This window comes from Loxodonta africana, chromosome 14 (assembly GCF_030014295.1).
Source record: "Loxodonta africana isolate mLoxAfr1 chromosome 14, mLoxAfr1.hap2, whole genome shotgun sequence".
Taxonomy (NCBI): Eukaryota; Metazoa; Chordata; class Mammalia; order Proboscidea; family Elephantidae; genus Loxodonta; species Loxodonta africana.
This window is the reverse complement of record NC_087355.1, coordinates 88713317-88738487: the sequence shown is the minus strand read 5'-3', so window position 1 is coordinate 88738487 and position 25171 is coordinate 88713317. Positions and strand designations below refer to the sequence as shown.

Here is a 25171-nt window from a genome sequence, read left to right as displayed (position 1 = left end):
AAGCACCAGCGGGATGTTAAATGATCAGTTACTAGGGTTTTTTTTTTTTTTTTTTTTTTGAGCTCAAAGTGACTTTAGAAATGTAAACTTCCAAGAAGAGAGACTGTAGTGTTTTTTCTCACTGCGGAACAGCAGCCTATTGTGTTAGCTGGCTGTCAGACAGAGGAAACGAGTGGAGCCATTTTACTGGAAACCTGCAGCGTGATGGAGGCTGCAGCTACGTGAGAGAGCACAGCTCACATGTGCAAAAGAGGGGAAAGAGTCAGAACCCTTTTATTTGTAGAGGTGAAGCGGGTCATCTCCTCGGACGAATGGACCTGCGTTCGGGTCCTGACAACAGTCACTGAGGAGCTTGTCACCCTGTCCCTGTCTAGGGCTGAGCACCCCACTTTCGTGTGGTCACTCAGTGGGCAGGGATCCCAGTAAGCTTCCGTTCCACCTTCTCATTTTATGCTCTTGGTCCAGGACAGGAAGGCAGGAAACCTTGTTTTTGTGTTGGGTTAATTTTTGTATGACAAGGACAAAGATGGTGATGTGTAGAAATTAGCAGAATTGGTCATTTCAAGCATGAAAATTGCAACTTTTATAATGAGAGTGAAAAGCTCAAATCCAAAGAACATAGGAATCTCTGTTTGCGCTTAGCCATTCTAAACCTTCCGTTCGATCTTATCGGTCACATTAACCTCAGAGACCATGAGCAGTGGCCCAGTTTAAGGAGATTTAAAATACTCCTCAGAACAGGCTAAAAATAATACAACAGAGCACCACGAGTTGGAATCCACTCTGCAGCAGTGGGCTGTATCTGTATGTCAACCTTTATGGCATCCTTAAACTACTCTGGGGTCTTCCCTGTAACAAAGCCTTAGGTCTTACAGAAGGAAGATGGTATTTAAAGTATATAAAAGGACTTTGTGACAACATTGTGTTCAACTGTATCCTGACTGTCTAGGCTTAAAGACAGTTCTAATTGAGAGCACGGAATGAAATGTAAATGTTCACAGTGCTATGTGAGGTGGCAGGAATATCACATGTGGAAAGCCCTGCTCAGTGAGTTCTTTGATTTCATTGGAGTGTGCGTTCTTTGTTTTACCTTTTTCAAAGGCTGGGAAGGATTAAAGAGTGGTCAGAGATTGGTTGTTTGGAGTAAGTGTGTTGGTTGATTTCTTCTATATCTTTCAGTAGTAGATTGAAATCGGATGTCCTATTAATAGTTCATTTGTGTGATTTCACGTCCGGTGGTTGAAGTCATGCTTATTCTGTATGAGTATTTTAAACTCAGCCTCTACACACACACACACACCCACACGTTTGTGCACAGACTGTGTGCACAGACTGTCTTCTCTTCTGTGTCTCAGACTCCAGTGGTCAACTCCTCCTGAGATCTACGTTCGTGGTTTTCGTAGTCTGATACTTACCTTGCCAGAGAAAAGAGCCTCCTTATTCTGCCCCGAGATGTGTTCCTCCTGCGGTCTTCCTGTCTACATCCACTCAGTTGTTCATACCAGAAGCCCGGGACGCCTTTGACGCCTCCTTCCACGTGTTTAACTAATCCATTTTTTACTCCTGACAACTCTACCTCCACAACACACCTTGAGTTCCTCAGATTCTCTCTCCCTGTTGCATCTGCTCTGACCCATGTTACCCTCAGCTCTGCCTGGGCTGTGGCAGTAGCCTGCTGTCTGGTCTCCTGCTTCTGTACACGTTTGTCCTTTACACAGCAGCCAGAGTGATTTTGTAAAAACATAAATTTCACGTTATTCTCCTCCTCGTAACTCATCGGGGGCTTCTCATTAGACTCGGATAAAATCCAGAACCCTCACCCGGCCTGCTGGCCTATCTCCACCTGGCTCCTCCTCCTCAGCCTCACACCTTGTCCTTTTGCTCATTAATGGTCCAGTGTCGCATTTCAGGGCCTTAAACACCTAAGGCCTTAACTTGCAGCCTTCTGCACCTGCTATTGCTTCTTCCTTCTCTGCCTTCCAGACTCCTCCTTTACTCTCACTTGAGCGGTCTCTCCTCCCTCTCAGTCTAGACCAGTGACCTCCTCTTGGTCCCCTCAGAACCTTCTCTTCTGGTCTTGCACAGTGTTTACTGTGTAAATCTGTGTTCTATTTGCTTGATTTCTGTCTTCTTTACTAGACTGTAAAATTAACCATGGTCAGTGATTATGTCAGGTATTTTATTCTTGGCAAGTGGTTGGCACAAATGGATATTACTTGAATGAATGAATTCTACACAGGGTTAGTTTTGATTATTTTAAAGACTCCTCCAGAGCTAAAATCCTGGGATTAATATGTATTGCTTTGTAAGCAAATCTAGTTTTGGAATCACTGAACTGTCAGAACAGAAACATCCCTGTCACACTTCTGTCCATTCTGATTTCATTGTGTTGTAGGTTTTGTATTTTGCTTTTCCTCTAGGATAGAAGTATATCCCTAAAGTTTAACAAAGCACACCACCTATTGTGGCTGCTTTATAAATGCGTGAGCATCGACGATGCCACTTTGGTCTGGAGGTAATGTCAGTCCCAGAGACTGGTTGGGATGTTTCAGTAATTATTCTACATGGTTCTTTTGTACTTTACCTCAAATGATGGCCTTTTAAAAGAGAGCTGTGGTTTTTACAATAACTGAAAATTTATTCACATGATACAGAATTTATTCACTGTTTAAAGCATTACATATACTTGTAAACACATTCATATTATCCCCTCTAATTCTCACAAAATCCCTCTAAGATGTGAATTGTCATTATCCCCATTTTACAGATGAGAAAATTGAGGCACTTTGAGATTAAGTAATTTGACAGTGGTTACCCAGCTCCTAAAGGCAAAGCAGGTTCTGAACAGTGTGATTCTGACTCCAGTAACTCTGTTCTTCATCACTGAGCTACACAGCCAAATGGAAAAATAGCATGGCCGTAATGGAATTGTCTGTTTTGCACAGTATTTGCGTGGTAATGTATTATAAGAACTATGGTTTCTAATTTCAGAATTTTTCTTGGAGTACCATTCATTCATTCAGTAAACATTTATTGAGCACCTAGGATGTGCCAGGCACACTGTTGATACTTAGGATATTCCAGTGAGCAAAAGCCAAAGATCCCTACCCCTCATGGAGTCAGTCTTCTAGTGAGGGGAAACTGTAGGATAAGAGTGATAAGCAAGTAAATGGATCAGTATTGTAGAAGGTGCTAACAGTACGGCGGGGTGAGGGCAGAGGGCAGTCTTCAGTAGTATGGTCTAGATAGGCTGCAGTTTATCAAAGGCTTGAAGGAAATGAGGGAGTCAGCCAAGTGGATATCTAGGGGAAAGAGGTTCCAGGCAGAGAATACAGGTGGAGAGACCAGAGGCTGTTCTGGAGAGAAGGCCAGTGTGGCTGCAACAGTGAATAAGGGGTTATGATATTGTCTTAGGCTGGGTTCTCTAGAGAAGCAAAACCAGTGAAGAGTCTGTGTGTATGTGTACACACACACACAGATTTGTATCAAGGAAATGGCTCATGAGGTTGTAGAGGCTGGAAAGTCCCAAGTCTGTGGGTCAGGCTGGAGGCTTCTGACTCACATAGCAGCAGGGGCTGCTGAACCCAAGATTGGCTGGTCAGACAACAGGCCTCTGGATCACAGGCTGCAGAGGCCGACAAAGATCGCAGGTAAGGTGGCAGGCTGCTGGCTTCTAGAACGTGGAGTCTGATGAATCCCAAGATCAGCAGGTAAGCTGCTCCCTCAAGCCCCAGCAGCTGGAGGTTGGGCTCACAGGAGTCGGCCGCAGGGTCCAGAGCAAGCAAAAGCCTGTGAGTCTTGCCAGAAAGTCTGCCTGTATTGGATGCGGGCCACACCCTCAAGGAAGCTCCCTTTCAACTGATTGGGCGCACAGAGCAGATCCTATCATGGAGGTGATCACGTTGTATACGGTCTCATCACTGAAGTTAATTACGATTACATCATTATGGGACTGCCAAACTACATCATAACTGTTAAACCACTGAGAATCATGGCCTAGCCAAGTTGACACACAGCCTTAACCATCACAGATGTCTTCACTGTTCCTCATTCTTTCTTGCTTACCAATTTGCCCTTTCCCAGGGAGCAGAGGCATAGGTTGAAAGAAGGCCCAGTAGAAAAACCTTCCTAATTGCAAATAAGCAGGAGGCCGGTTGGAGCCCTGGTGGTGCAGTGGTTAAGTGTTCAGCTGCTAACCAAAAGGTTGGCAGTTTGAATCCACCAGACACTCCTTGGAACTCCTATGGGGCAGCTCTACTCTGTCCTGTAGCATTGCTATGAGTTGGAATCAACTAGACAGCAATGAGATTTTAGGAGGCCAATTTGCAGATCAGTTCTAACCCGGAGGCCTTAACAGCTCAGTGAAAGGAAGTGAATTGGTCTGAGTTTTGGCCTGTAGTGACATGGGCACTACATTCTAATTCTCTAGGCCTGAATCTTGGCAGGGCTCTCAGGGCCTGGAAGCTTTTCTAGGAATTGCCTCGTTGGTCCTCAGCTGCTGCTGTGGGCTTGTGGCCGCCAGATCTACCAGTCTGAGGAGCTCAGCAACTAGTGGGAGACAGACTTAAAAAAAAAAAAAAAAAATGTGTATCTATTTATATGTAGAAGTGTAATACATAATTTTTATGTATACACACATTAAAAAATGTCAAATGCTCAGATGAGGAAATAAGTTATGTGAGTGCACAGGCCCGGGAACAACTCGTGGTGCCTGGCACACAGTAGGACTCAGTAGATGTTGGCCCAAGCTCCAGCCCCTTCTCTGCCTGCCCTCAAGTCGGAGCGATGCTGTGAAAGACCTTGCACTTGTGTCTCCCTTGGGCCCCACCTCGTGTCGTGTGCTCCAGCCCCGTTATCTGAAGGGCCTGCTGCTTTCTGCCTCCCTGTGTCCTTTACACTTCATTGCTCCTTCTGCTTGGGATACACCTTTCCTTCCTCCTGTAGGTGACTGACTCTTTCAGGACTCCGCCCCAGGGTGTGCCATACACTGTCGCTTCTCCTTCTTCTCTCTTACATGTACTGCAGAGTTGAGCCCTGGCTCCTTGGTGCCTCATCTGGGTCCTGCACACACAGGCACAAGCTGACAGTCACAGGTACACTCCAAGGCGTGGGTCAGAAGCATATGAGCTACTCGGTTGTAAACTTCTTCAGGGCCAGGCTCAGGTTTTAACACCTTTTGAATCCGTATTGTGACATTATTGGCACTCAGTAATTGTTCGTTGAATGAAAACATAAACTTAACTGGTAGAGTCTGGGGGACTTTTCTAAAGGAGGTGATAACTGAATTGATTGAGGCAAGAAAGGGTGGGAAGGGTAGCACATGCTGTGAGAATTCTCTCTGCAAAGGCACTGAGAAGAGAAGTTGGCTCGGAGTGTTCAGGAAAACATACCCTTTTCCTCTGATTACAGTTTGAATTGCATTAGTTTTCAGGGTACTTGGAGGGGAGTAAGTAGGCAAGGGTGGGGATGGGCCCCTCAGGGGGTAGTCCCAGGGCTTGTCTGCCCCCAGCACACCCACTTCATACTCCTCTCACTCTCCCTAGGCAGACTTGTCCGCCCTTGTGGCTTCCCACATGTGGTCTGCCTCTGTAACCTCATCGCAGGCTCTTCTGCCCTGCACTGTTAGCCACAAGGGTCTTTGTCAGTACCTTGAATTCTGGGCTTGGAGTGCTTTGTCACATGGTGGATGCTTGTCCCTCTACCTGGGACAAACCCACCTCTTTCCCCTACCATTATCCCTCACAGTCCCTGTGAGTCCCCAGCCATTCCAGTGTAGGTGCCGTGGTGATTTTATCTCATAGCACCTGGACTTTTCCTTTGTTAAACTCTCAAATCCTAATTTACTGATTGTTGGTGTTGGTGCTGTGTATTTGTATCCCCAGCACGTTAGCAGGATATTAAATAAATGAGCTTATGATAAATCTTTGGAGTGTTAAAGAGGAAAGATGTCACTTGAAGGACTAAGGTACGCCTAACCCAAGCCGTGGTGTTTTCAGTCACCTCATGTGCATGCAAAAGCTGGACAATGAATCAGGAAGACTGAAGAAGAACTGAACTGTGGTGCTGGCGAAGAACACCGAATATACCGTGGACTCCCAAAGAATGAACAGATCTGTCTTGGAAGAAGTACAGCCAGAATGCTCCTTGGAAGCAAGGATGGCAGGACCTTGTCTCACGTACTTTGGACATGTTATCAGGAGGGACCAGTCCCTGGAGAAGGACATCGTGCTTGGTAAAGTGGAGGGTCAGCAAAAAAAGAGGAAGACCCTCGATGAGATGAGTTGACATAATGGCTACACCAGTGGGCTCAAGCGTAACAATGATCACGAGGGTGGCACGGGACTCAGCAGTGTTTCGTCTGCTGTGCATGGGGTCGCTGTGGGTTGGAACAGATTCAACAAGGACAACATTAGACTGATGGGTGCCCCTGTCTCTGTGAAGAGTGGGCCAGAGGTAATGGGATAAACAAGTGGCCAAGGAGTGAGGTAGGAACAGTAACAGGCAGTGGTTGATCAGTGTGTTCTCTGTGAGGGCCCACCTTCCCTGTGGGTGTTACAGCACAGGATGTGGTGGACTCTCCTTTTTCATGTGTGCTTTGAGAGTTAGTGGCGTCAACTCCGCCACCTACAGAAAGGGGTGGTGGCGGTGGTGTTACGTGCCAGTGAGTCAGTTCTGACTCACAGCGACCCCATGTGACAAAGCAGAACTGCCCCACGGGGTTTCCTAGGTGGAAATCTTTACAGGAGCAGATTGCCAGGTTGGTGAGTTGTGTTCTAACTGCCGACCTTCCAGTTAGCAGGCAAGCACTTAACCGTTGCACCACCAGGGCTACCTACAGAAAGAATGTAATGGGCCTTCCCCTTTCTTTGTTTCTCAGTTCCTTTCACTTGCCCTCTTGTATCTGGAGAAGAGGTGGCTAGCCTCCCCCAGCATTTCCTCTTGGTACACGGTTCTGGAGCTGTCACTTGGACATGTGGTTTTTGCTCATATATTATTTATTTCTTTCTCAGTGAGTTTGGGTTGCTGTATGTCCTTGTTTATGGTTATTGTCCCATGTCCCAGTAACCCATCATTTAAGACCCCTCCTGCAAGTGTCCTGGTTTGGAAAATGAGTTATGTGGAAGCCTACAGTGTGTCCCCTGAATCATCCTGCCATCACCACACTCCCGTCTCTCTCTCTGCTTTATCTTTAGCACTCACTCATCACCGTCTAGCACACTATGTGTTTATTGACTTGTTTGAATTGTTTGCTATTCCACAGTGAACTGTATGTTCTGTGAGCCGGAACCTGTCTTTGGTGCTCCTAATGCTGTATTCCCTGGGCCTGACACACAGCAGCCGCTTACATTGAATGAATTAATAAATTAAATCATCTTGCGTGTTCGGACAAATAGAGAATTTAAATCATTTAGAAGCAAATGAAAAGGGGATTTTTGTGGAAATTAAAAAAGAAACTTTTGCGTTCTTCCTAGTGCTTTAATTGTTAGTGACACTAATTTTTAGAAATAGTGTTCACAAAGCTTTGATTTCAAATTCATCTGTAATTGTTTAAGGTACAAGAGATTTCTTACAAATGCAGTAGTTTTCTGTATTTCACAACTTATCAGTTTTCAGGTAGAAGGGAAAAATCTAACTTTGAGACAATTATCTGTGAATATTTCCATTTTGCATTTAAGTTACATTTGTGTAAATTTTTAAAATATTGACATGTAGCTCACATAATTTTAGATTTCTATTTTTTTATTTAGGTATACATTGTCTTTTTTAACTAGAAAAATAAGCTAATATACATTTGTATTTTTTGTTACACTCTTCTCCCTGAAAAGTTGTATAAAATGAGTCATTTTTTAAGTATTTTACTGGAGTTGAATGTTGGAAAGGAACTAATGGTAGTGAATTTTTTTCTTTGAGAAAACTAGCATCAAACTTTTGGCTGTATTTGTGATGTGTGTAGCTTTAGTTCATATTCTGTGTTCTTTTCGTGGACTTTGTTGAATTTTTTGGCCCACTGTTCACAGTTCAGTTGAATTGGAGGGCTTAGAGCCCTGGTAGCACAGTGTTAAGAGCTAGGGCTGCTAACCAAAAGGTCAGCAGTTTGAATCCACCAGCAGCTTCTTGGAAACTCTATGGAGCAGTTCTGTTCTGTCCTGTAAGGTCGCTATGAGTCGGCATCGACTCTACAGCAGTGAGTGGGTTTTATAGACAGGTAGTCTCACCAGTTAAAACAGTTTCTTCAGTTGAATTAATTTTTTCTTTCTATTCTGATTGGGGCTGCATTGAATCTATAGATTGGTTTGGGGAAATTGACCTGTTAACAGTAATTGCATCTTCTAGTTCGTGAGCATGGTGTGTACCTATTCAGTTATTTACTCCTTCTTTAATTTCTCTTAATGATGTATAAGAGATCTGAGTCATGAAGTCTTGTTTTTTGATGTTACTGTAAATGGTACTTTTTGTTTTTTAAGTTTAATTTCTAGTTCTTGGTCTAGTATGTAAAAGTAGATTGATTCGTTTAATGACTTCTTACCTGGTGACTTTACTGTAAACCTATTTAATAGCTCTGGTGGTTTGTTTGAGCAAGTAGAAAATCCAAAGAAATCTATATCGCTGTGATCTGCAAATAAAAACTTTCTTTCCAGTCTTCATCTTTTCTTTTAAAAAAATTTTTTATTGTGCTTTAAGTAAAAGTTTACAAATCAAGTCAGTTTCTCATACAAAAATTCATATGCGCCTTGCTGTATACTCCTAGTTGCTCTCCCCCTAATGAGACAGCACGCTCTTTCTCTCCACCCTCTATTTTCGTGTCCATTCAGCCAGCTTCTCACCCCCTCTGCCTTCTTATCTCCCGTCCAGACAGGAGCTGCCACATAACCTCATGTGTCTACTTGATCCATGAAGCTCACTCCTCACCAGGATCATTTTCTATGCTATAAAAAATAGTGCGGTCCAATCCCTGTCTGAATAGTTGGCTTTGGGAATGGTTCCTGTCTTGGGCTAACAGAAGGTTTCCCCATGCCTCTGGGGTCCTTCTAGTCTCGGAACATTAAGTCTGGTCTTTTTATAAGAATTTGAGGTCTGCATCCCACTGCTCTCCTGCTCCCTCAGGGGCTGTCAGGGCAGTCATTGGTTGTAGCCGGGCACCATCTAGCTCTTCTGGTCTCAGGATGATGTAGTCTCTGATTTATGTGGCCTTTTCTGTCTCTTGGGCTCGTAATTACCTTGTGTCCTTGGTGTTCTTCATTCTCTTTTGCTCCAGGTGGGTTGAGACCAATTGATGCACCTTAGATGGCCGCTTGCTGGCGTTTAAGACTCTAGACGCCACTCTCCAAAGTGGTATGCAGAGTGTTTTCTTAATAGATTTTATTATGCCAGTTGACCTGGATGTCCCCTGAAACCATGGTCCCCAGACCCCCGCTCCTGCTACGCTGGCCTTTGAAGCATTCAGTTAATTCAGGAAACTTCTTTGCTTTTGGTTTAGTCCAGTTGTGCTGACCTCTCCTGTATTGTGTGTTGTCTTTTCCTTCACCTAAAATAGTGCTTGTCTACTGTCTAATTAGTGAATGCCCCTCTCTCTCACTCCCTCCCCACTCTTGTAACTATCAAAGAATATTTTCTTCTCTGTTTAAACTATTTCTCGAGTTCTTATAATAGTGGTCTCATACAATATTTGTCCTTTTGCAGCTGACTAATTTCACTCAGTATAATTCCTTCCAGATTCCTCCATGTTATGAAATGTTTCATGGATTCATCATTGTTCCTTAGCAACATGTAGTTTTCTATTATGTAAATATACCATAATTTATTTATCTATTCATTTGTTGGTGGACACCTTGGTTGCTTCCATCTTTTTGCCTTTGTAAACAGTGCTGCAGTGAACATGGGTGTGCACGTATCTGTTCGTGTAAAGGCTCTTATTTCTGTAGGATATATTCAAGGAGTGGGATTGCTGGATTGTATGGTAGTTCTATTTCTAGCTTTTTAAGGAAGCACCAAATCAATTTCCCAAGTGGTTATACCGTTTCAAGTTCCCACCAGCAGTGTATACGTGTTCCAGTCTTTCCACAACCTCTCCAACGTTTATTATTTTGTGTTCTTTGGATTAATGCCAGGCTTGTTGGAGTGAGATGGAATCTCATTGTAGTTTTGATTTGCATTTCTCTAATGGCTAATGGGAAACCCTGGTGGCGTAGTGTTAAGGCTGCTAACCAAAGGGTCAGCAGTTCGAATCTGCCAGGCGCTCCTTGGAAACTCTATGGGGCAGTTCTACTCTGTCCTATAGGGTCGCTATGAGTTGGAATCGACTCAACGGCAAAGGGTGTTTTTATTCTATTGGCCTCTGTATCTGTTGTTGTACCAGTACCAGGCTGTTTTGACTACTGTGGCGATATTATAGGTTCTAAAATCAGGTAGTGTGAGGCCTCCCACTTTGTTCTTCCTTTTAAGTAATGCTTTACTTCTCTTGGGTCCTCTTTTCCTACCATACGAAGTTGGTGATTTGTTTCTCCATCTCATTAAAATTATGTTATTGGAATTTGGATTGGAACTGCATTGTATCTATAGATAGCTTTTGGTAGAACAGATATTTTTACAATGTTAAGTCTTCCTATCCATGAGCAACGTACGTTTTTCCACTTGCGTAGGCCTCTTTTGGTTTCTTGCAGTAGTGTCTTGTAGTTTTCTTTGTATAGGTCTTTTATGCCTCTGGTAATATTCATTCCTAAGTATTTTATCTTCTTGGGGGCTACTGTAAATAGTATTGATTTGGTGATTTCCTCTTCGATGTTCTTTTTGTTGGTGTAGAGCAATTTTTCTTGCATCTTTGCTTTGAGTACTTATAGTATTGAATAAAAGTGGTAAGAGGAGATACCCTTGTCCTGTTCCCAGCTTTAGGGAGAAAGTGTTCAATGTTAAATATGATGTTAGCTCTAGTTTTTTTGTTTGTTTTGTAGATATCTTTTATTAAATTGAAAAAGCTTCTTCTGGTTTTCTGAGAGTTTTTGTTTTGTCATGAGCGTATGTTGAATTTTGTCAGATGCCTTTTCAGCATCTATTGAATTGATCATATAAATTTTTCTGTTTTATTTTCTTAACGTGATGAATTACATTTTGAGTATTAAACCAACGTTGTATTCCTCGGTAAATCTCACTTGGTCATGATGATATCCTGTTTGTGTATTGCTAGATTTGTTCAGTGTTTAAGCTAATATTTGTTCAGCGTTTTTGTGCCTGCATTCATGAGGGATATCAGTCTGTAATTTTCTTGCCAGGTTTTTAGAATTATCAGAGTTCTGCTGTTGTCATAAAACGTGTTGGAAAGTGTTCCTGCTTTATGTTTCCATTTATATGATTCATTTATATAAAGTTTAAGAAAAAAAAAAAACTAACCTATAGTGTGATAGAAATGGGAGTAGTAATTCCATTTGGTGGGTGGTGGTAATCAGGAGACAGGAAGATAAAGCAGTGATGGAAATGTCCTATATCTTCATCTAGGTGGTGGTCATAGACATAGAGAAGTGTATGTGTGCATGGGTTCACATGCGTTCACACACATGTAAAAGGGTCATTCAGCTGTACACTTAAGTTTTATACATTTTTCTGTATGTAAATTATACCTTAGTAAAGAGTTAATAAAAATAAGAATATATAGATATCTCCCATTTAATATTGCATTTCTGAAAATCAGACATTCTTGAAAATCTACCTCAGAACCTATTTCCCATTATTTTAAGAAGGAAAAATTATATTGACAGAAGACATTCCACCAGTTTCCTAAAACCCAGTGAAAAGTCTATATATAAACAGCCAAATATCATGTTAGGATTTAACATGCTTAAAACATAGTTTCCTGACCAGCAGGCAGCATGGTTAGCAGTTGGTGGTGTGTGGAAAATATGCATGGTTTTCACTCATCAGTACATTTATGATAAAGTAATGCAGTATTGAATAAATTTTCTAGGAAAAATACCAACAAATGCTTAATAAAACAAGGCAATTTCTTAACATGAAATGAGGAGGACAATTGAGGCATGAAAAAAGTAGAGGAAGGAGGTTGAGAGAAGGTTGAAGCAGACCTTGTAACTGGTTGGGGGGATGATGCCAATGGTTTTGATGATGAAGGGCAATTCAGAACAAGTTACAGAGACGTTCAGTCGTTTCAGTGTGGCTGTAGAGCCAGGAAGGTAGAGGATGTTCTTGTGTGGTTGTTGCTTTAGGATGGGGAAATTGCAAATGGAGCTTTGTTTACCTTCCATTTGCTTCCATTCTAACTTTCTTTGGGTGGTTACTGTAAGAGGAGTGGAGTGTTTGTAGAAGTCACTTTCAACAGTAGGGTCTCCTTTATTTACACTTGGAGTCTCTGGGTGGTACAAAGGGTTAACAGGTTCAGCTGTGTGCTTAACAAAAGGTTGGAGGTTCGAGTCCATCCAGAGGGGCCTTGGAAGAAAAGGCCTAGTGATCTACTTCCAAAGAATCACCCACCGAAAACCCTGTGGCGCGCAGTTCTGCTCTGACACACGAGGCCACCATGAGTTGGGTCTGGTTTTGGTTTTACTTGCATTTGGCCTGCTCTTCAAACTCATTGTCTGTGATTCTGAGGTCCTACAATTTCGTTTGGATTGTAACTTGAGAATGTTTCACACATCCTTTGCTTAAAATTATGTACTGAGTTTTGGGGATGTAAACAAAAAATTCCCTTACATATACATGAGCCAAAAAAGGTGTTGTGTCAAGAGGCGCACATTCTGTGCAGTTCACCTTTTAAAACCAATGAAGAATGAGGAGATTGCTTGAGGAGATTGCTAGCCAGGGAGATGTTCTCTGAGTGCTGTTAGGTCCTCTGGGCTTTTCTGGCTTTTAAATCTTTCCACATCTCAGGCCATATCATGTCCAGTCTCGGTCTGATTGGATTTAATTGCCGCCCAGGTGTGTTTCCACAGTGCACCTCCTAACACCAAGTGCAAGGCCTATCTCCGCACCTGATTCTCTCACCTGTGTGTGTTCTGCTTCCCCGCCACTTGGATTGAAGTGTGTTGGTATTTGCGTTTGCTCCCTGGATCACTGTGTCTATACCTGCAACCATACTTTTTTTTTTAAATAATTTTTATTGTGCTTTAAGTGAAAGTTTACAAATCAAGTCAGTCTCTCACACAAAAACCCATATACACCTTGCCACACACAGCAACCATACTTTTTGTTGGGTTTCACTTTTGCTTATTCTTAAGATTCCAGCTTAGAACTCATGCTCTGTAGGAGTCCTTTCCTGACAGTGCCCTGAGTCTGGGTTGCCCTTGTCTGTGAGTTGTCTTTCTAATGAGTGCCATAGGGCCAGGGTGACTTTCTGTTCACCACTCTATCCTGATTGCCTGGGAGAATGCCTTAGGCATAACGCCTAGTAGAGTTTTTGGGGGGCGGGGGGGGGGACAGGGGCAGATGATATGCAGGTGGGAAGTAAATAAATATACTCAACAATATCATGCAGCTTGGTAGTTTTGATGTGGGTGACCTCGTGCTGTGGTTCCCAAACTTTCAGTCTACATAGGGATCACCTGGTGGCCTTGTCAGAGTACAGATTCTGACTCAGTAGATTCTCCTGAAAAGCTCTGGGCTGGTGCCTCTGCAGCTGCTCCGTGGACCTTTCTCGGAGGGGCACCCGCTCGGCGTGGTGGGGAAAGCACAGACTCAGCCGGCACGGGCAGACTCGTCGCTGTGTGAGCTTGGGCAAGCTACCTCGCTGCTCAATGCCTCAGTTTCCTCGTTTGTATAATACGGTTACTGCTACTTCCTAACAAATAGGGTTGGATGTGTAGATGAAATGAATCAAGTGCATTAACGTATGTGAATTGCTTAGAATGCTCCTGCCACATAGTGAATGCCAATCAAGTGTTTGCCGCTGTAGCCGGCAGCATCACCACCATTATATTGTGCAGCACTTGATAGATTCCACAGTCCTTATACATACATTTATAGTGAATCCCTGTGATATAAGAAATCAATGAGATACCCTGCTGTTTTCATGAAAAAATAGTCAGGTTAGATGACTTGTTGAAAGCCTTCACAGTGAGTGTTCACAGAGGTGTATTTAAACCGAGCCCTCCTACTCGTACCTCAACGTTTGTGACAGTCATACTACATAGAATGTTGTGGGTTTCTGAGTTTAATTTTTGTTTTTAACTAAGTGCTGGGAGTTGGACAATTTTAAGGGGCTAAAATATTAAGATAGTGATCAAAAGTCTGTTAGAAATATTTTTTGTGGCTGTTAGTTGCTGTTGAGTCAGCTCCAGCTCATGGTGACCTTACATATAACAGAACAAAGCATTGCCTGGTCGTACGCCATCTTCATGATTGTTGGCATGTTTGCGTCCATTGTCGCATCACTGTGTGAATCCATTTCATCGAGGGTTTCCCTCGTTTTCACTGACCCTCTACTTGATGTCCAAACTTGATGTCCTTTTCTAGTGATTGGTTTTTTTTGATGACATGTCCAAAACAAGCAAGATGAAATCTTGCCATCCTTGCTTCTAAGGAGCATTCTGGCTATCCTTCCTCCGGGACCGGACTTGTTTGTTCTTCTGGCGGTCCATGGTATATTCAGCATTCTTCACTGACAGCACAGTTCAGTTGTGTCAGCCCTTCTTCGACCTTTCTTTGTCACTGTCCAGCTTTCGCGTGCATCAGTGGCTTTTGTAGGATCTTCAGACTCTCAAGGGCCCAGTGTTGGCAAACATAGTGAAGGAAAAGGCAGCCTCCACATAGATGTTCATCTCTCTGTCTTGGTTTGACCTGGTTGTCCCAGAGTGTCTGTCTTGAGTCCTCCCAACATTTCTGGGGTGGTTTTATATCTGGCTTCTCTGACTTTTCTCAGTAGGAGTTTTAGTCTTGCTCAGATTATTCCCTCATACTCAAATGGAAGTCGTCTTGTCATTTATGCTTTTGTTTTCAGTTGTCTCACTCTCTTGCTAAACAAAGAGTTCACTGAGGGGGAAGGATCTTGTTTTTTGTTTGTTTGTTTTTAAATCACCAATGCCTGATATATACAATGACTGCTCACTGAATTTTTATTTCATGAACAACTTTTATTACAGGGAGGAGTTTTCAAATTAGGCTGCAAAATTTAAAAATTTGGATTTCCTGTGAATTTTTCCACAAATGTAAAGGCTGTGGGTACAAAGAGTTTAAATCAGATTGTTTATGATAACACAGTGAATTTTTGACAGAGCTGAAATAAGACTCATTCTCTTGAAATAGTTTGTTCAACAGATATTTATTGTGCTATCATGAATCAGGTACTGTTCTGGCTGTGGGCGGGTATCTTGGTGGCTTAGGTCCCTGTTTTCCTCAAGCTGACCTGATAGTGTGCCTTCTGCAGGTGGTACGTCTTCTAAAGAGAACTTAGAGCAGTGTTAATATAAGTATCAACACATTGTATTTTCATCGGTAGATTTTAAATACTGTACACTGAAAATTATTTTTTTTCTTACAGAATATGACAGATACCTAGCATCTAGCAAAATAATGGCAGCTGCTTACCTTGACCCAAACTTGAATCACACGCCAAATTCGAGTACTAAGACTCACCTGGGTACTGGTATGGAACGTTCTCCTGGGACAATGGAGCGAGTATTAAAGGTCTTTCATTATTTTGAAAGCAATAGTGAACCAACCACATGGGCCAGTATTATCAGACATGGAGATGCTACTGATGTCAGGGTAAGTATATCTTAAAGTGTGTATCAGGTTCAATTTTAATGGCATGTACAAAAAATGATAAAATAATAATTTTTATTTAGCCTGTCAGAGACTTCCCACATAACAGATGTTAACTTTTACTTTATATTATTTATTCAGTTAATATGTGACTGAGCAGAGTTTTAATTATTGTAAAATTTCTTAGGAAAATAATAAATGAACTGTATTATTCATATAATGTCATTGACTCATCCCTGCCTCTTTTTTTTTTTTTTTTTAACTCTTAATGGTATGAAAAAAACAAAGCAATTAAAATTGCCTTTGATATTTATGAAATCAGAAAATAATTTTCCAGAAAGTATAATTTTGGAAATATTTGTATAAGTCAAAATTGGGTATTCAAAAACTATTGACTGCCTTATATATACTAGACACAGTGCTAGGTTCTGGAGGTATAAAATGCCCCTGTAAGGTCCCTGCTTTGCAGCTTGCAGCCTGGGGGGAGCAAGCGTTCGTGGCTTCTCTACAGTACATTCCAGAAAGTGCTTCACTGGCGGTACGTACCAGGTCACACGGAAGCAGAGAGGCCTGATACCTGAGTGTAGGAGTCAGGGCTTTGAACCTGTTCGTTCCAGTTCAAACCCCTGCTGAGAATTCGTGTTTCCACCCCAGATACACTGAATCAGAATCTACGTTTTAACAAGATCCTTGATTCAGTATATCTGAGTGAACTGGTTCGAAGCCCTGGTAGGGTTAGGATTGGAAAGGGTTTCCTTTGGGTTGTGGAGGGTGAGTGAGAGCTAGTGATACAGACTTGAGGGTGTAGTTAATCCTACGTGAAGGGATCTGTGTCTGAAAGTGGGGAGACAGAAGATAGCACCATGATTTCAGAATACTCTATTTGGTATGGAAACTTCCAGGAAGTGTTCACTGATCAAATGTGAACGGGATAACTGCTCCTTGCCGCCCACCTAGTCCATACTCGTGGTTAAGGATGAGATGCATTCAGTGACTAGAAAGGGCAGATGTGTCCTGTTTTCCTCTCCGTTTGCACTAGTGAAATTAATTGTTACGCCTTAAAACTTATATGCCTTCGCTATTTTAAAGCAGAAGGGTTTGGTGAAGTTTAGATTTAAGCCTAAAATGTTGCATTCAAGTTATATATAATTTTCTTTTACCGTCATAATATTTTTATTTTTTATACTGACTGACTTTTTCAAATTGATTAATTACTTAGGAGGAGACTTACTGATTCAAGATGGAAATGTGTGTTAGTATCTATTCATGTACAAATTGAAATATGATAGTCTGAATTTTTTAATGAAGCTTGCTGGCTGTTTTTAGTTTTTTGTAGTTCTACATTTTACATTCAAGTCTTTGATCCATTTTGAGTTAGTTTTAGTTTAGAGGTACAGTTTAGGTCTAAGTCCGTGTTTTGGTGTGTGCATGTCCAATTAAGCTTCCCCTTAAAGTTTGTTGTCTACAGCTGTGTCATGTGATCAGTTCTTGATGCAGGAGGTCCGAGGAGCTGGCTGGGACAATGCCTTTTCAAATAGAATTGGGATTCTTTTTGTAAGAACGAATGTGAAAAGGGTTATTATTAAGTTGGTTATCTACATAGTTGGCAGCAACGGGTGTGGGCTTTGTCATCGCGGTCTTACCTTTTTCACGTGGCCTCATTTGTTTTAATATTAAAATAAGGTAAACTGATTTTTTTCTCATGGCTAAACATTTTTAGTGGCTTTTTACTAATGATGCTTCATGTTCAGTGATATCTTTATCGCTGCAGATCAGGGTTTCTCGTCAGGCATTCCTGAATGTCATCTAGTTTTATGCCTTTCCGTAGGTTTGAGAAAGTGATATGGTAGTAACTTCGCCCCACAAGGCTCCCGTTCAGCCATTTTTATTTGCATTTGGTATATGCCAAGCGTTTGCTTGATGCTGGGGCTATAAAGACAAACGTGACAAGATTTCAGCCCCCACTTTGTCCGTGGACGTGTTTGGTCGCTGACTCCTTAAGTTCCTGCATTTCAGTATGACGGGTGCAGTGTTGAAGTATTTCGGAAAGGTAGCAAACCAGAGTAATCCCTGGTGCTTGGTCTTGTCCTGTGAATAGCAGTTGCATAAGTTTGAATAAGGAAGTGGGAACAGGAGGAAGTTGAGGGCATGAGTTGCAAAGGAAGGTTAGGAGATCTAGATCATTAAAACGTCTTATTTTCCAAGCAAGCCGTTCTGCCTTCATCCTGCCTTCCACAGGAGGCTGTAAAGAGGAGAGTATTATAATTATACTTGGGTTTTAGAGATAATTAGAAGGTATAAGTCTAATCTAGAGCCAGCCCCATTTTACAGGTGAGAAAAAGGAGCCTCAGAGAATATAAGTAATTTGACCAAGATTACATTTTCAGTAAGTGGCAGACCAGAAATGAAACCTTAGGTTCCCTGAGCCCAGAGTCTATACTTGCCACCATTATAGCAGTCATACTTGCTTTCCTAAAAGCCAGGGCTGCTCAGGCTGGTCCCCAGGCCTTCTCAGGGGCTGGCTCCTGCATGGCCGCTGGGTTGGAAGCCACCACCACGCAGGAGGCACGTGGGATAAATGCTCTGAAAGAGCCCCAAGTCACCAGCTAGCTGAGAAAGGTCTGCGCCCCAAGAGACAACAGAGCTGAGACAGGAAGGCTTCACAGCAGCTGGGAGAGCGAACAGTGCGAAGAGAATCACTTAGATGAGAAAAGACGAATTTGTGAAAAAAGAATAAGAGGTTGTGAGAAAAAACAGACAGAAAAGAAAAATGAAATTGGTTAAAGGAAAACCTGGAAGATTGATTACGTAGCACACTGATCATAGCAGCAGAAGGGATTCGTGAGTGATGAAAGGGGGGTTTCCAACAGAACATAGCACAGAGAAAGAGAATGAAGTTACGAAAGAAAGTGTTCAAAAGGTCCAGAATAGTTTCAGAATTTCTTATATCCTTCTACTAGAAGGTTCAACAGGTGAAAATAGAAAATGAATGAGAAACAATAATTGAAGAAATAACAGCCAGAAAATATCCCAGAATTGGAGAAAGACACCCTATGTGTAGAAAGCTTAACACAATATTTAAAACCCTGGTCTAGAGCAGCTCAGGAGACCAGAATGTGATCTAGTCACGTGTTCAGGCCTGGTGCCAACATGGAAGCAAATGCAAGTGGAAACGTCACAATACTGAGACACACTCACTTGTTGAAGTAGATGGGCCGGTTACCCTTCAGAATGGCCATTTTCACACCTGAGTTTTTGTTTAAATTTGTGAGCAATGAGCTGACTCCAAATTGGGAAACGAAAGAAGCAGCAACTCAACGAATGATCACGAAAGGTCTTCCATATCATGGGTATGAGAGATTCAGGCCCAGAAAATAACGGAAACATGAGATTGTGAGAAAGGAGGGAAGTCACGAGCTACAGTCCCCCAAATGGACATTACACAAAGAGAATCCCTCAGGAAAAAGACTCTGTAAGGAAAACAAATCGAAGAGAAGGTGCCACCTGAAGGCAGCTCTCGGTTCATATGAGAATGTTTCCTCAACATCAAGAACGTGTTTTACTCTAAACATTAACAGAAATTCAAAACAAATTAAGCAAAACTGAAACATAAACAGGGAGCAAACATTTAAAACCTCTTGAGTAGTCAATGGCCTTTGTATTTATTTCCAATCTTGTTCCTCCGTTGAAAGTTCCAACTGAGGAGAAAAATGTATCGTAAGTTAATAACACCTTTCTCCCACAGCAGAGGTATCTGACAAAGGCACATTATGGATACTGAAATTATCACAGTGTCAGGAAAGAGTGAAATGGAAGAAACGCAACAGTATTTCAGGGCCTGATGATTTTAGAAGAGGAAGGGGGGATGTTAAAGAGTGCAGTCACTTGGCAGAAATAAGGCGGCCTTTGTATAACAGCCAGGGGGCAGCCGTGCTAAACATTTTCTGAAACGATAAAGCTTACCATTATCAAACCCATTTAACGTGTTACCATCTAATCGATTCTGAATCATAGCGACCCTAGAGGACAGAGTAGAACTGCCCCATAGGGTTTCCAAGGAGCAGCTGGTGGATTTGAACTGTCGACCTTTTGGTCAGCAGCCAAGCTCTTAACCGCTGCCCCACCAGGGCTCCACGTTCGGTCTTAGACGCTCTGTGTAACCACCCTGCCCAGTGTAGTAGCCACATGCAGCTGTTGAGCACTTGAATGCAGCTGATAATAAAATGTACAAGATTTCAAGGGCTTTAATACGAGTAAAAGAATGTAAAATTTCATTAATGGTTTGTCATATGATGACGTGTTTAAACGATAATACCTTTGGTATGTTGAGTTAAATAAAATTTATTATGATTAAGTTCACTTGTCGCTATCTATTTTTTTAATGTGACTACTAGAAAATTGAACTCTGTCCTGTAGGGTTGCTGTGAGTCGGAATCGACTCAACTGCAACGGGTTATTAGACAATTTAAAATTACGTAATGTGGCCCATGTTATGTTTCTGGTGGACTGCTGTGCTCTGTAGAAGGAAATTATCAAAGGGACTGCTTGGGTGAGAAGAACCAAAACCTTTGGAGGAACTGAACGATTTATTTTCATTGGGGAAGAGATTTGAAATCTTATGTTGTTTTATTACAGAAGTTTGTTTTCTCATGCTTTAATCAGTATTATTCCTTTTGAATGTGCATGTTAATTAGTTCAAATGTTTGATTGTTGAAAGGATTTCTGGGACACCACAGTTTATAGGAGAAGAACACAATACAGCAACAACGGAAAAAGATATTTAAGGAAGCTGGACATCTGAGGTGCGGTTTCTTGGCCTTGGACACAGTTTCTCCCCAGGGCTTGAACCATCATTGGCATATGTGTGAAGCATGTTGGTGTGAGGAACGAGATCTGCTTCTGGTGGAAGTTTCTAAACGTCTGTTTATGGTGGGGGGGTCTATAAAGTGAGGTAATCACGTAGGTACATTCCATCTACTTAACCAGCCCCAACCAGTGTAACCCTCCAGACTTCACCAAAATCAAATGTGAGGAGGCATAAATCCAATTATGATTATTCAACAATGCTGAAAAGCTCGTGTGTGTTCTCCGTGCACGATGCACGAACCCAGGCTTATACAGCAGGATACGTCTTAAGTTAGTGCTCAGTACACTTATCTAGAGTTAGTGCGTTGCATAGCTTTTGCCAGGTGTCAGTCAGTACCTTGCTCCAGCAACTCTGAAGTTAAGGCAGTCGTTCGAACAGACCAAAGGGATACTGAGTGGTTTAAAATCAGGAAAGGTGTGTGTCAGCATTGTATCCTTTCACCATACTTATTCTGTCTACATACTGTGCAGATCGTCTGAAAAGCTGGACTGTATGAAGAAGAATAAGGCATCGGGTTTGGAGGAAGACTCATTAACCTACAATATGTAGATGATACAACCTTGTTTGCTAAAAGTGAAGAGAACTACACCTCAACATAAAGAAAACAAAATTCTCACAACTGGACCAATGAGCAACATCATGATAAACAGGGAAAAGAATGAAGTTGTCAAGGATTTAATTTTACTGGGATTCACAATTAACGCTCATTGAAGCAGCAGTCAGGAAATCAGATGATACACTGCATTGGGCAAATCTGCTGCAAAGATCTCTTTAAAGTGTTGAAAAGCAGAGATGTCACCTTGAAGACTATGGTGTGCCTGACCCATGCCATAGTGTTTTCAGCCGCCTCATGTGTGTAAAACTGGACAGTGAATAAGGAAGACCGAAGAAGAATTGATGACTTTGAATTATGGTGTTGGTGAAGAATAGTGAATATACCATGGGCTGCCAAAAGAATGAACAAATCTGTCTTGGAAGAAGTACAGCCAGAACGCTCCTTAGAAACAAGGATGGCACAACTTTGTCTTACATACTTTGGATGCTATCGGGAGGGACCAGTCCCTGGAGAAGGACATCGTGCTTAGTAAAGTGGAGGGTCAGCAAAAGAAAGGAAGACTTTCAATGGGATGAATTGACACAGTCGCTGCAACAGTGGGCTCAAGCATAGCAACAATTATGAGGATGGTGCAGGGCCAAGCAGTGTTTTGTTCTGTTGTACGTGGGGTCGCTATGAGTCAGAACTGACTTGATGGCATCTAACAACAGCAGCTACCCAGAACTACTGAGTTTAACCCATGCTATACAATACTGAATAAAACTCTCATCTGGTAACATTGTAGTGACATTGAAGAATAATAAAGATATAGGGAAAATTCTAAATGACACCTGAGAGGTGCCCTGGCTAGGAGAAAAAATGACATTTATACCACACTTTTCATCAGTGCTGCTAAATGCAGGAAGACAGGATCTTCAGAGGGCTCAGGGAGAATGGTCTGAACCTCAGAAGTCTATACCAGATAAATTATCAGTCAAGGAAAGGTAGAAAGACAGCATCTGCAGTGATAGAAGGATGTAGAAAGTTAACACCATAGGCTCTCTCCGATGAAACAATTAGGTGATACAATGAGGTATAACACTATGTGCCAAGTATAACTGGTATGGTTTTGTGGGTGGGGAAATTGGCTGTAATTATCAAAATGTTAAATTTTAAGTAGCTTCTGGCCAGCAGCCTGTTTCTAAGCAATGCTTGTACATATATATGAAGACATAACTACAAGGATGTTCTCAGCAATGTTCTTTGCATTTGCATCTTTCCTTCCCCGGACGAGGCATTGACTAACCAAGAAAGTAACTACCCATCATTAGTAAAAGGGCCCTGTGCACTGCAGTGCTGTGTTGCTAATAAGGTATAAGCATGGCAAGGACATTGATTTCTTTTGTTTTCAGCCTGAAAAATAATTCTTTGGCCATGAATGTGTAATTTGAGAATTTAGTCAGGAAAATTGTATTCTGAGGCCCAAGATACGAGGTAAACGGAGAAATGGAGGTTTCAGAATAGCCCAATATTGTATTGTATATAATAGGACTAGAATGTCATGGGCCTTCAAAGCCAGATTAAGAAAATTAAATTTAATTCTGCTACCTTCAGTGGGTTATTATAACCCTTGTCCCATTCTTGCTCCCTTGGGACAGTCACTTTTCTGAATTCATGTATTCCTGAAATATTATATATACCTACTTGTGTGTTTGTATATGTGTGGGTTATATAGAAATGGTAACACCCTACATACTCTTAAATGCTTTATTTTTCTCCACTTAAGTAATCATGGGTGACCTGTTGGCACAGTGGTTAGGAGCTTGACTGCTAACCAAAAAGTTGGCAGTTCAAATCCACCAGCTACTCCTTGGAAACTCTATGGGGCAGTTCTACTCTATCCTATAGGGTTTTTTTTTTTTTTAATTTTTATCGTGCTTTAAGTGAAAGTCTACAAATCAAGTCAGTCTCTCACACAAAAACTTATATACGCCTTGCTACATACTCCTAGTTGCTCTCCCCCTAATGAGACAGCCCGCTCCCTCCCTCCACTCTCTTTTCGTGTCCACTTCGCCAGCTTCTAACCCCCTCTACCCTCTCGTCTACCGTTCAGGCAGGAGATGCCAACATAGTCTCAAGTGTCCACCTATTCCAAGAAACTCACTCCTCATCAGCATCCCTTTCCAACCCATTGTCCAGTCCAATTCCTGTCTGAAGAGTTGGCTTTGGGAATAGTTCCTATCCAGGACCAACAGAAGGTCTGGGGGCCATGACCACCAGGGTCCTTCTAGCCTCAGTCAGACCATTAAGTCTGGTCTTTTTACGAGAATTTGGGGTCTACATCCCACTGCTCTCCTGCTCCCTCAGGGGTTCTTTGTTGTGGTCCCTGTCAGGGCAGTCATCGGTTATAGCAGGGCACCATCTAGTTCTTCTGGTCTCAGGCTGTGTAGTCTCTGGTTTATGTGGTCCTTTCTGTCTCTTGGGCTCGTAATTACCTTGTGTCCTTGGTGTTCTTCATTCTCCTTTGATCCAGGTGGGTTGAGACCAATTGATGGATTTTAGATGGCCACTTGCTAGCATTTAAGACCTCAGACACCACTCTCCGAAGTGGGATGCAGAATGTTTTCTTAATAGATTTTATTATGCCAGTTGACTTAGATGTCCCGTGAAACCATGGTCCCCAGACTCCTGCCCCTGCTACATTGGCCTTTGAAGCATTCAGTTTATTCAGGAAACTTCTTTGTTTTTGGTTTAGTCCAGTTGTGCTGACTTTGCCTGTATTGTGTGTTGTCTTTCCCGTCACCTAAAGTAGTTCTTATCTACTATCTAATTAGTGAATACCCCTCTCTCACCCTCCCTCCATTCCCCCTCTCGTAACCATCAAAGAATATTTTCTTCTCTGTTTAAACTATTTCCTGAGTTCTTATAATAGTGGTCTTATACAATATTTGTCCTTTTGCAACTGACTAGTTTCACTCAGCATAATGCCTTCCAGATTCCTCCATGTTATGAAATGTTTCACAGATTTCTCACTGTTCTTTATCGATGCGTACTATTCCATTGTGTGACTATACCATAATTTATTTATCCATTCATCCATTGATGGGCACTTCGGTTGCTTCCATCTTTTTGCTATTGTAAACAGTGCTGCAATGAACGTGGGTGTGCATACATCTGTTCGTGTAAAGGCTCTTATTTCTCTAGGGTATATTCCAAGGAGTGGGATTGCTGGCTTGTATGGTAGTTCTATTTCTAGCTTTTTAAGGAAGTGCCAAATCGATTTCCAAAGTGGTTGTACCATTTTACATTCCCACCAGCAGTGTATAAGTGTTCTAATCTCTCCACAGCCTCTCCAACATTTATTATTATGTGTTTTTTTAATTAATGCCAGCCTTGTTGGAGTGAGATGAAATCTCATTGTAGTTTTGATCTGCATTCCTCTAATGGCTAATGATCATGAACATTTCCTCATGTATCTGTTAGCTACCCGAATGTCTTCTTTAGTGAAGTGTCTGTTCATATCTTTTGCCCATTTTTTAATTGGGTTATTTGCCTTTTTGTATTTGAGTTTTTGCAGTATCATGTAGATTTTAGAGATCAGGTGCTGATTGGAAATGTCATAGCTAAAAACTTTTTCCCAACCTGTAGGTAATCTTTTTAGTCTTTTGGTGAAGTCTTTGGATGAGCATAGGTGTTTGGTTTTGAGGAGCTCCCCGTTGTCCTTTAGGGTTTTTGTGAGTCTTATCGACTCAACAGCAATGGATTTGGTTTGGTTTTGGTTAAGTAATCTTGAAGATAATTCCATAAAAGGACATGTAGATACATTTTTTTTCCTTTTAGTGGGCTGTAGCGTCTTCCACTTGAAGGAATGACTGTAAATACTTAGCCTTTTCCCCGTCAGTGGACAGTTGGTCGTTTCCAGACTGGTGCTTTCCTGACTGAGCATGCTGCAGTGAACATAGCTGTACTCGTGTCACGTCACCGTGTGTTGTCTGTTCGCAGGTTAATTACTCAGTGTGGAATTGCCATGTCAGTTACGTACATTTAAAAGAGGCTGTGCTGTAAAT

The 25171-nt window shown here is 41.9% G+C and overlaps 1 protein-coding gene across 8 annotated transcripts in view; it reads left to right on the top strand.

The window, feature by feature from the left end:
* Positions 1-25171, top strand: part of PTK2 (protein tyrosine kinase 2) — a 252340-nt gene that overhangs the window by 65446 nt on the left and 161723 nt on the right. For all 8 annotated transcript variants that reach the window (XM_064268126.1, XM_064268121.1, XM_064268124.1 and 5 more), the window contains one exon: positions 15479-15705. In XM_064268126.1, coding sequence (XP_064124196.1) covers positions 15511-15705 — 195 coding nt within the window. In that variant the 5' untranslated portion in view covers positions 15479-15510. The remainder of the gene's footprint in view (positions 1-15478; positions 15706-25171) is intronic.